The sequence below is a fragment of the Podarcis gaigeae genome, assembly GCF_964106915.1.
Source record: "Podarcis gaigeae genome assembly, chromosome: W".
Lineage (NCBI taxonomy): Eukaryota > Metazoa > Chordata > Lepidosauria > Squamata > Lacertidae > Podarcis > Podarcis gaigeae.
Genome location: NC_139695.1, coordinates 15144936 through 15157154, shown reverse-complemented (window position 1 = coordinate 15157154; position 12219 = coordinate 15144936). Strand labels below are relative to the sequence as shown.

At 45.6% G+C, this 12219-nt stretch overlaps 1 protein-coding gene across 2 annotated transcripts in view; it reads right to left on the bottom strand.

Moving 5' to 3' along the window:
- LOC310835936 (cullin-4B) overlaps positions 1 to 12219 on the bottom strand; it is a 226760-nt gene that overhangs the window by 182493 nt on the left and 32048 nt on the right. For both annotated transcript variants that reach the window (XM_083720891.1, XM_083720892.1), the window contains 2 exons: positions 4624 to 4742; positions 3642 to 3840 (listed from right to left, as the gene is read on the bottom strand). In XM_083720891.1, the coding sequence (XP_083577017.1) occupies positions 3642 to 3840; positions 4624 to 4742 (318 nt within the window). The remainder of the gene's footprint in view (positions 1 to 3641; positions 3841 to 4623; positions 4743 to 12219) is intronic.

Here is a 12219-nt window from a genome sequence, read left to right as displayed (position 1 = left end):
GAAGTATGGGTTCCCCCAACAAAATTTAAAAATTTGGCTTTGTAATTTATATGATGTGATTTAATTTGATGTGATTGGCCAGTTAATAAAAATTATTTTTTTAAAAATAAAAATAAAAATAAAATACGTGTGGTCCTGTGGGATTTGCGCTCGGACGACAGAGACCCCTGGGACTCCTCCAGCCATTACCCACTCCCCAAAGGCCATGGTCAACACTTTCTATGGACTTCATCGTGGACCTGCCAAGGGATGGTGTCTGGTGGTGGTGGATTCACTCACCAAGATGGCACACTTTATTCCGGTCCGAAGCCTCCCCACAGCGCAACAGACGACCCGTCTGTTTCTTGAACACGTATTCTGGCTACATGGGCTCCCAGACACGGTGATCTCAGACAGGGGCCCCCAGTTCGCGTCCCAGTTCTGGGCCGCCTTTCTCAAGGGACTGGGTATCGAAAGGCGACTCTCCTCTGCGTATCACCCACAGACAGACAGCCAGACAGAGAGGGTTAATCAAGTTCTGGAACAATATCTCCGCTGCTTCCTGAGCTACCATCAGGACAACTGGTCGGATCTGCTGCCATTGGCTGAGTTTGCCTACAACGACGCCTGCCATGCCTCCATGGAACAGAGCCCTTTCTATGCCAACCTCGGGTACCACCTGCGCCACCACCCCTGCACAACGGAGGCGTCTCTCGTGCCTTCCGCCAGTGATCCGGTCTCCCACATTCAGGAGACACAAGCCAACCTGGTACGGCACCTAGAGAGAGCCAAGGCCGATTATAAGGCACAAGCTGACCAACGGCATCAGAAGGGGCCCACGTTCCAGGTCAGGGACAAGGTCTGGCTGTCCTTGGAGCACCACCATACCAGACATCCCTCGGCTAAGCTAAGCTGGACATTTCCTTATCCTGCAGCAGATCAATCCAGTCGCCTACAAGTTGGAGCTTCCCCCCTCTCTGAAGATCGACCCAGCTCAAGCCCTGCCATGCAGACTATTTTCTGGGTTGCGTCGCCCTGCCACAGCCGCCGGTCCAGGTTGACGGCCATGAGGAGTTCCAGGTCCCCCAGTTCCTGGACTTGAAACGGCTCCGTGGCAAACTCCACTAATTGACTGGGTGGGCTATGGGCCTGAGGAAAGATCATGGGATCCGCCCGACTTCGTGCATGCACCTGCCAAGGTTCGCGCATTTCACCGGAGGTTCCCAGAAAAGCCAGGACGGGGGGGGGGGGGAGTACTGTCAGGAGTGGGTGCAGGAGCCAGGCCCTGTGACTGGTAGGGCCTCGCAGAACTGGGGCCTTCCTAAGTTTGGCCTGGAAGGACAAGGCACGGCCACACAGATGAGGCTTGACAGAAGTCTCGTAGCACCTGGTAGCAAGGGCCGGGAAGGGATATATAAGACCAGCATTTTCCTCTGGCTCTTTGCCACAACAACACGCTACCCACCTAGCTGTGCTTCGGCTTCCTGACTCCTGGTATCCTGACTCTTGGACCCTTGGCTTCCTGACCCCTGGACTGCTGACCCTGGACTGCTGATTCCTGCTTCCCAACCTCTACCCCAGTCCCGACGTACCAAGCCGGGACTCCGACTGCCCGTAACACATCCGTCTGTCCAACTGAAGATAAATGATGTTATACTGCTAAGAAAATTAAATTCCAAGTCCTTTTAGGGTTATTTAGTTCACTCCGTAAATAATAAAAGTTGGGGAAGAGTCAGCTGTAAGTTTCCATTGTAAACCCTTTGCAAAATAGAGCTTCCCTCCCTTTCCCCATTTTTTTATACACACAGTTCCGTTTAATGTTATATTCCGTATCTATAATCCAATTTCATCCCTCCGCACTTGTACATATATAATTTGAACTAATATATGTAGAGAAAAAAACTTTTTATAAAGAAACCGTAGGCACCGCCCCACCGTCTTTTGCATCAAATGAAGTCTTCTCTTAAGTTCAAACCTTAATGACCTTGCAGCTGGTTCAGTTCCACAGTTTATGATCTCATCTCTTCTAGCATGTGCCTGTATTTTAGTCCAAATTAAGCTCTAATTAACATGAGAACCTCTGCTTCTTAATGGTGGTGTAAGAGGGTTTTCGTGGGGACGCGGGTGGCGCTGTGGGTTAAAGCCTCAGCGCCTAGGGCTTGCCGATCGAAAGGTCGGTGGTTCGAATCCCCGCTGCGGGGTGCGCTCCCGTTGCTCGGTCCCAGCGCCTGCCAACCTAGCAGTTCGAAAGCACCCCCGGGTGCAAGTAGATAAATAGGGACCGCTTACTGGCGGGAAGGTAAACGGCGTTTCCGTGTGCAGCTCTGGCTCGCCAGAGCAGCGATGTCACGCTGGCCACGTGACCCGGAAGTGTCTCCGGACAGCGCTGGCCCCTGGCCTCTTGAGTGAGATGGGCGCACAACCCCAGAGTCTGTCAAGACTGGCCCGTACGGGCAGGGGTACCTTTACCTTTACCTTTAAGAGGGTTTTCGGTAGGTGAAGTGCTTTTGCACTCAGTGCCTCCCTGCCACCCCCATTCCATGCCGGAACGAGAGCCAGGTACCGAGACGAACTGCAAGTGAAGCCCATTCCCCTGCCCCCCGTCCCTGGGAGAAACTTGCAAGGACAATTATCCTGATTTTTCCTTCGTCAACAATCTCCCGCTGTCGTGGGAGCTGCCTCCATTAAGGCAGATTGGACCCGGAAGCCCTGTATTTTATGCTTTAGAAACATATGAAAAGCCTGCGGGATAAGGCCAATGGTCCATCTAGCCCAGCATCCTGTTTTCACAGTGGCCAACCTGATTGCCTACAGGAAGTCCACAAGCAGGACCTGAGTAAAACTCTACGCATTTGTGATTCCCAGCAATTGGTATTTAGAGGCATACTGCGCCTCTGACAGTGGAGGGTTGCCATATGTCCTCTTTTTCTAGGACACGTCCTCTTTTTCATGCATATGTAAAATGAGTCGTCATAGCGATCCATAGTTAAAAGTAGAAGTTGGCAAATGTGTCCCTTTTTTTGCTCTTCAGAATATGGCAACCCTTCTATGAATTTGTCTACTCCTATTTTAAAGCCACCCAAGTTGGTGGCCATCACTGCCTCCTGTGGTAGCAAGTTCCATAATTTAACTATATGCTGTATGAAGTACTTTTGTCTGTCCTGAATCTTCCAACGTTCAGCTTCATTGGATGTCCACGAGTTCTAGTGTTATGGGAGAGAGACAGAGAATGCAAACTTGTCCCTATCCACTTTCTCCATGCCATGCGTAATTCTATACACTTCTGTTATGTTTCCCTCTTACTCGCCTTTTCTCTAAACTAAGAAGTCCCAAATGCTGGGAATGTCACTCCATCCCCTTAATCATTTTGGCTGGCCTTTTCTGAACTTTTTCCAGCTCCACAATAACCTCTTTGACGTAAAGAGACCAGAACTGTATACAGTACAGTATTCCAAAAGCGGTTGCACCATATATTTGTATAATGGCATTATGATACTGAAAGCTTTATTTTCAGTTCCTTTCCTAATGACCCCCAGCAAGGAACTCAATTGTTTTCACAGCTGCCACACACTGGGTCAACATTTTCATTGAGCTATCAATTACATCTTGAGACTATTATTAGAAGGAGTTTGACAAGTTGAAATAATAATAATAGTAAATACCTGTACCTATAAGTTCAGCAGGTTTATTTGGTCTTTTGTTGATGAACGTTTCAAAGGCTTCTTTCATGGCATTGACAAACTTCTCATTCTTCAAAAAGCAAATGTCAATTATATGATCAACTTTATCCTTAAAGTCCAGCAGTTCTTGGACCATGGTTTTGTCTTTTTCTGGATTTATTACTATGGTGCTTCCAAATATCTACAAAGAAAAAAAATGTTATTTAGAAACAATTCTGTTGATTGCCACACACAGCTCGTGTAAACAAGACCCAGTTTGTAAGCAAAAACACTGCATGTTTTAGACATAAGCAGTTAGCTCCAGCCAATTCAATGTCTGTTTCATTTATATCCTGCCCTTCATCCAAGGAGCTCAAGGCAGTGTAAACTGTTTCCCCCAAGATTGGATTACTACCACAATTAAATTAGGCTGATACAAAGGCAGTCAGTGAGCTTCATTGCTGAGTGGAAATTTGAATTTAATATTTAATGTATGCATATACTGCCTTTCTGCCCAAATACCCAAGGTGGTTATTTCGCCGCCACCCCCCAAAAAAATTGAGTTGTAGTTTTCTTTGTACTAAAGCTTTGTACCAGGACAAACATAACCACCAGTAATCTATAGTAAAGATTTGGGAACATTTTAAAATCAGATATAAAACCAACCTAGTACTATAAACATGGGGAACAGTATCATTTGGGGATAGGAAAACATCCAAAATAAAGCATTTATTAGGCACCCAAGTAATCAGAATGTTATGTCAAGAAAGAAAATCCAATGCACCCAATGGATATGATAGTTCCCCACTGTAATTTTGATATGTTGGTGCAAATTTGCACAGGCTGTATTTTAGAAGACTATGACAACTTCTTAACCACATAATTTCCATATATAGGCCTATTTTACAACTTTACAGGCATCTTCCCCCACTTTAAAGATTTGTTCCTCCTAGATAACCTTTGGATATCAGCCACACATTGCTACCTTTATATACTCAATCCACTGCTGCAAGAGAGCTTGTACTCCATTTTTCACCTTACTGAACAACTGATATAATAGAGACAAGTCCTTAATTCGGTTTTCATCTAGGAGGTGATTTAAACCTGCAAGATAAAGGTGTGTTACCAATTACTCCAAATGATTGCATCTTCATCCAAACAAAACAAAAGTTTCAAACTTCAGCTTAACCAATTAATAAATAATAATAATAATAATAATAATAATAATAATAATAATAATTGTACCCTGCCCATCTGGCTGGGTTTTCCCAGCCACTCTGGGCAGCTCCCAACAGAATATTAAAAAGAGTATAAAACATCAAACATTTAAAAATTCCCTAAACAAACAAACCATTCCTTCCCATTACCATTTTGACTACATAAAGTTTATCAGAGCAAAACATGAGGAAAATGGCATAGATATACTCATTCTGTTACTGCTGCTGTCTCTTTTTTTGTTGTTGTTGACAGATTCTGGGGAAGCCATTAAAGTTTAGAATATTTAAGGAACTTTGTGTCAAAAAGGAAATAAAAAATGGATAGGAGGAAATGGATAAATGGAGACAACACATTAGCCCAGTCTGGATGTAATGCTAAGCAATTTAGTGAAGTAGGAGAGTTGAAAATACTGCCAATATATTTCACATCTGGCAACCAATGTGCCCCTTTGGTTTCAGATAGTACATGGGTAGAAGAGTCTAAAAATCCCGGGACACAAATTTTCACACCTCTCTAGCAGCTATGGTGGCTCATTTACCAGAAGTAATGTTTTTACCATTAACTCTGGAAATGTATTCTCAATTCTGATCAAACTAAGCCTCCTGATGTATATTTTGCTCTAGGACAGATTTTATTTACAGCTGACTCAATGTTTTGTTTTTCAGTATCCCTTAATCTAATTTGGATATTGGGATAAATATATTGCTCAGTAGAATTTTACAATAATTCCAAGTCAATATCAATAGATCTAATTTTGCTGTGTATGAGTTGGAGCCATCTGGATTTATAGAAGTCCTTAAGTAAATCGGAAAGCAGACTCAAAGGTTGGGAACGAAAATGGCAATGCAGCCAGTATTTTATAGTGTGAATCCACACCCAATATTCCACCATGTGTATACCTAATTCTGCATACATCGTCTCATACTTGATTGAATTTGGGAGCCCAAGGATACATCTCAGGAAACTTGAGTGTATCTTATCAAAATCACTATTATATGCTTATATCCATATTGGGATCGCAAAAAGTAGATGATGATACTTTAGCTTGAAAAATCTCAATGGCAGCTGGTATAAATTGGTTACCTTTCTGAAAATAAAAGCATGCTGCTGCTGAGGAGGTACACTTTGCCTGTTTTATAGCACTTGTGCGATGGTTTGACCAACCTGAGTTGCTCTGGAATAAAAGTCTGAGATTTTCATTCTTTCCCATGCTGCAGAGTGTGTGTGACTACTAGATCACATGCTCTGTGTGTTGACAGTCCATTCTTTGGAAGCATGGGGATGGAAGGAGCTCTGTGCCACTTCCATCTTCTTTGTTCTGTTCTGTTGTTGTTCTCTCTCGGAGACATGCCATAATGGCTCTGTTCTTTATTTCGATCCTGTAAATAAATCACTAAACCAAGATGCTAGGTATCCTCAGTCTCAGCTTCTGCTAAGCTCTGCTGCTTGCTTGAATGTCCGGAGGAGTGAATGCTGTGCTATGCGTTCCGGACCAGTGCCGGGAGAAGGCCGTCTCCCACCGAGAAGCACCAACAAATGGTTACAGGGCCCAAAGAAACAGGCGTCTGATGCTCGGAGCCAGAGACTGTGTGATTTACGAGTATGGAATGTTGGACACATTGCGAGGTATGTGGCTCGGGTTACTGCAGGAAGCACTGCTAGCTTTCGCTTTTCAGAAGCAGGAAAACAGCGGCAGTTCACTGCTCATGATTTACGACTGCTAGCAGGTTTTCAGCAGCAGTTAAGGATTACCCAGAGCATGAAAGGGGTGTAGCCTTCCCCAAATTAATGCAGGGAATTATCAAACCTGGGAAATTTATGCGAAGGCATTTCTATGGAAGGAGGGAGTGTGGGAAACAATGGAAGACCCAACCCCAGGAGATCATTCAGCCACTTGGAAGAAAGTGGATTCCAAGGCAAGAGGCTTATTAAACCATGCAGTATCTCCTGAAGAATTACTCCTTCTGAGAGACAAAGGTGTTAGGATATTTCCGTTCCACCTTAAGAGGGAGCAGGCTGTGTGAGTCAGAGTCTGCGTATTTCCTGTTCACAGGATGTTTGTTATTGCTTTCATTTTCTCTCTCGGTGCCTGAACACGCTAGCAGGCGGTCATGTTTTTCTTTGTTCTGATCAACGCTGAATAAACTTGTAAATATGCTCTCCTGCTGTGCAACTTTCGCTGTGTGAATTCTGCTGATAGAGTGTGCACCAGCCTAAGAATGTGGCAATCTATTTCTGAGGCTTCGTGTCGCTAATTGCTGATACTGTGTCTACGGGGGATCGATGGACGTCCGGAGTCCGGCTGGAGGCAGTGACGGTCGATGTCTCCCTGGCAGTATCCCAACAACAGGTTTCGGGCCCAGATTCACGGCACTTGCAGGAGAGTAAGACTGCGACAGACTGCTGAGGTATGTGGAAAAGCGAAAGCAGAGGCTTTTCTGAAAGCTGCGGCCAAGAGCCTTTGATGTCTGGCAGAGGCTAAGTTGGTCTGGGAGCTGAGCCAAGCAGGCTTCGTGATTAATGGGAGCCAAGATAAGGAGTCTTTGAGGTAAAGGAAGAGACTCGGGCTCAAGTAAAGACCTGAGATGGAGTTTTCACAAGCCTCAGAAGCTGCAGAGTGCCCAAAGTTAAATCGGCACAATTATGACACCTGGGTTGTGTACTGTGAGAGCTTGCTGCGACAATATAGAGTGTGGCATACTGTGTGTGAGGCCCCTCCAGTTTCTCTGACAGATAGATGGAGGGCCCAAGATTCACGGGCCATATACCTAATCGTCTTGTCCATCTCTCTGGAGGAAATTAAAACGCTTGCTGGCAACATGACTGCACGACAGATGTGGAATGCTTTGAAGAAAGCTCATCTGCCAGTCATCCCAGCTCAGAGTCTGTATGCCCAGAGTGTGAATGCATCGGAGGTCCTGGCTGTTTCCCAGAATGCGAGTGAATGCAGGGATGCTGAGGGCACCGGTTGCAAGCTGCAAGGGGGAGCTGACTGTGATGTCATCCCAGGCAGCATTCCAGCCTCCAGGGGGAGCCAAGGAGTCGGCAGCTGAGAGCTCTGTTTCTCGTGGGAACCAAGGTCATCGCCTTTGCAGAGGCCGGAAGGCTGGAAATAAACAGAGCAAGATGCCTGCAGATGGCCCGAAGCAGAGGAAGGGTGAAGAGCCCACGCCAGTGGAAAACAAGGCTTTGTTAGCTGGCACTGCTTCACCAAAGGCTAAAGGGAAGTTTGATGGCCAGGAGCAGGGGGGTTTTGCTTGCCAGAAAAGCTGCTCCAAAGGCTAAGGCCAGGTTTATTGTGAACACTGGCGCCAGCCGCCATTTATCAAAGGATAAGCACCTGTTTATCTCCTTCACATCTCAAGACGGAGAGATCCACCTGGCTGATGGAAGGACGTTGCAAATTGCAGGAGTCGGGACTGTTAAACTTGCAAGTTTGCATACAACCATCAGTAATGTACTTTATGTTCCAGGAGCAGCTGACAATTTGCTCAGTGTCCCACAGCTGACTGGGTGTGGTTTTGAGATTTCCTTCAAGAGGAGCGTCTGTGTCATCAGGAAAGGCAAAGAGGACATTTTGCATGCAAAGTTTATGGATGGTTTATTCTGTATAACTTATGATGACAATGCTGTTGTGTCTAATGTTGATTCTTGTTGTGTTGCACAAACTAACAAAGTTCTTCATGCAGGGTGTATTCATGAAGCACATCGAAGATTTTGTCACATGTCTTGGCAAGCGCTGGCCAAGATGCCTGGGTTGGTTGAAGGTTTGAACATCAAACCCTGTAAGTTTCACATGAAATGTGTATCTTGTGCAGAGAACAAGGTGAAGGTTGCTCCAAAAGGCAAGGAGTCTAGCAGGCAGGCTTCCAAACCCTACCAGCTAGTGCACGCAGACCTGGTTGGTCCACTTGCACCCTCTTTGGGAGGAGCAAGGTACTTCATGGTTCTAATTGATTCTTTTTCTAGGTACATTCATGTGTTTATGCTTGAGCAGAAATCGCAAGCGTTTCCTAGGTTCAAGGCATTCTGTGCTTGGTTAGAGAATGTTCAAGGTAAACGTATCGGCTACCTCTTTACCGATCGGGGCAGGGAGTTCACTTCTCAGCAGTTTGAAGCTTTCCTGACTGAGAAGGGAATCCAGCATGACTTGTCAACGCCTAGATCGCCATGGATGAATGGACTTGCTGAGCGAGCAAATCAAACTTTGCTTCAAGGCCTGAAAACCTTGTTGCATGATGCCAACCTCCCTGAGAAGTTTTGGGGGGAAGCTCTGTCGACGTTTGTTTATTCTTTTAACAGGAGACTGTCATCACCTATTGGATGCACTCCCTACGAGAAGATGTTTGGTAAGAAACCGAAAGTCAAGCACATGAGAATCTTTGGTTCTGACATGTGGGTACACACCCCACAAAGCAACAAACTTGGGAAGCGTGGGGCACATGTTTTGTTCATGGGGTACGAGAAAGGTGCATACAGAGTATGGATGACTAATTCTAAGTCCATTAAGTTCACAAAGAGTGTTGAGTACAATCCTAATTGGGGGGGAAATGTGGGAATTTTCCAGAGTTACCCAGAGGAGGATGAAGGTGATGTGATAAAAGCAGATGATGTTGAGAAAGCTGAGAAAGCTAAGGATGATGATGATGATCAGAGTTCGGATTCCAGTTCAGTTGGTGGCGCTGCTGCTGGTGTCAGTGACAGTGATGACACAGCAGACTGCAAGAGCGCAAAGGCCTCAGTCAGACCATCTGATGCGTCTGACAATGAACTGGAAGAACCACTGTTCACCATTGGTCACTTTTCTCCTAAGAAGGAGAAGATGAGTCCAGAAGACTTGCGTCTGGTCCGCAGGTCTGAAAGGGCAACCAAAGGCAGACCTCCAAAGAGATTTGCTGATGAGTTTGCTAAGACGGCAACTGCTGTTCTTAGTAACTCAGAGAAGGTGTGGGAACCTTCAAGCTTCAAAGAGGTTCAGGAGTTAACCTCTAAAGATGCTGAGCCTTGGCTTAATGCCATGAAGGCTGAAGTTGATTCCTTGAACAGGAACCAAACTTGGGAGCTGGTACCGGTAGTCCCAGGAATGAGACTGGTTGGCAGCAAATGGGTCTTCAAGGCCAAGACAGACCAGAATGGCAAGGTTGTCAGACACAAACCAGATTGGTTGCCAGAGGTTTTTCACAGGTACCAGGAAAGGATTACCACGAGACCTACTCACCCACCGTCAAATATGAGAGCATTCGACTGATGCTCAAGATTGCTGCAGAGGAGAAACTGCATGTTTCCCATCATGACATTAATACAGCTTTTTTGTACGGGATTTTGGGGGAGGAGCTGTTTATGCTTCCACCTGATGGAATGCAGATACAGAAGGGAATGGTCTGTAAACTGCGGAAATCCTTATATGGTCTCAAGCAGAGTGCCAGGTGTTGGAACACAAAACTCACTGAGACACTGCTTTCTCTAGGTTTTCACCAGGGCAAAGCTGATCTGTGTGTGTTTGTCAAGGAGGAGGGGCAAAACAAACTGTATTGTTTATGTTTTGTTGATGATCTTCTGATGTTTTGGAAGAATCAGGCTTTTTACAAAAGCACCCTAGCTCAGCTGAAGGAGCACTTTGACATGAAGGATCTTGCTGAGGTATCCAACTATCTTTCTCTGCAGGTGGAGAGGGACCAAGCAGGTAATTTTCTGGTACACCAAACACAGAAAATTGCTGATGTATTAACCAGGTTGAATTTGGTTGATGCAAACCCAGCAGACACACCGATGGTGACAGGTTACCAGGTAGATAGTACTGCTGAAGCATTTTCTGACACTACGCTGTACAGATGCATTCTAGGCAAGCTGAATTTCATTGCTAGATGCTCAAGACCTGACATTGCTGTAAGCACTAACCTGCTTAGCAGACATGCTAACAATCCTACTGTTCAGGATTGGAACGCTCTGAAGCGCATAGCCCGCTATTTGAAAGGGACTATGCACTACAGGCTAAAGTTCACCAGTCAGAAGACTGGAGGTCTTGAAATCTTTGCAGATGCTAGTTTTGGAAGTGACACCACAGATGGTACAAGCACTTCTGGAGTGTGCTACATGTACAACCACTGTCTGTTTGATTGGTTGTGCAAAAAGCAGACAGTGAGCCTAAGTTCCTGTGAAGCAGAACTCAATGCTCTTGTCATTTTCACTCATGGATTGTGAATGGTTGATGCAACTGTTTAAGGACATCGGAGTTTCTGTGAAATGTCCTATACAAGTGTATCAAGACAATAGATCCTGTTTGGCTTTGCTGAAATCAGAGAGTTGCAAGCAAAGAACCAAGTACTTGCAGATTAAGCTACATCGTGCAAGAGAGTGTATTCAAAAAGGGCTGATTCAGGTGTCCTACATGCCAGGAAATGAAATTCCTGCTGATCTGTTGTCTAAGGTTGTTAACAGAGAACAACTTAAGGTTTACGTACAGAGGTTGCAATTGGGTTGAACCACAGGTACTACAGGTTACACGGAAAGGGGGAGGATGTTAGGATATTTCCGTTCCACCTTAAGAGGGAGCAGGCTGTGTGAGTCATAGTCTGCGTATTTCCTGTTCACAGGATGTTTATGTTTGTTATTGCTTTCGTTTTCTCTCTCGGTGCCTGAACACGCTAGCAGGCGGTCATGTTTTTCTTTGTTCTGATCAACGCTGAATAAACTTGTAAATATGCTTTCGCTTGTAAATATACTTTCGCTGTGTGAATTCTGCTGATAGAGTGTGCACCAGCCTAAGAATGTGGCAATCTATTTCTGAGGCTTCGTGTCGCTAATTGCTGATACTGTGTCTACGGGGGATCGATGGACGTCCGGAGTCCGGCTGGAGGCAGTGACGGTCGATGTCTCCCTGGCAGTATCCCAACAACAGGGTCAGCCAAGGATATTTGGAAAGCTCTGTGGGATGCCCACCTGAGAGTAGCAGCAGGAGCATCACTACAGTGGTACCTCAGATTAAGAACTTAATTCGTTCTGGAGGTCCGTTCTTAACGTGAAACTGTTCTTAACCTGAGGTACCACTTTAGCTAATGGGGCCTCCCGCTGTCGCCGTGCCGCAGCTGCACGATTTCTTTTCTCATCCTGAAGCAAAGTTCTTAACCCGAGGTACTATTTCTGGGTTAGCGGAGTCTGTAACCTGAAGCATCTGTAACCTGAAACATCTGTAACCCGAGGAACCACTGTACTCCATTTCAGGAAGCTGCACAGAATGGCCTTACAGCCAGGGGGTGACGTGCGTGCCCATTTGATGCAGATGACGACTCTGAGGCAAGAGCTGATACAGAGACAGACTGAGATCCCAGAATCTCTGTTCTGCTTTCTGATTCTGGACTTGTTG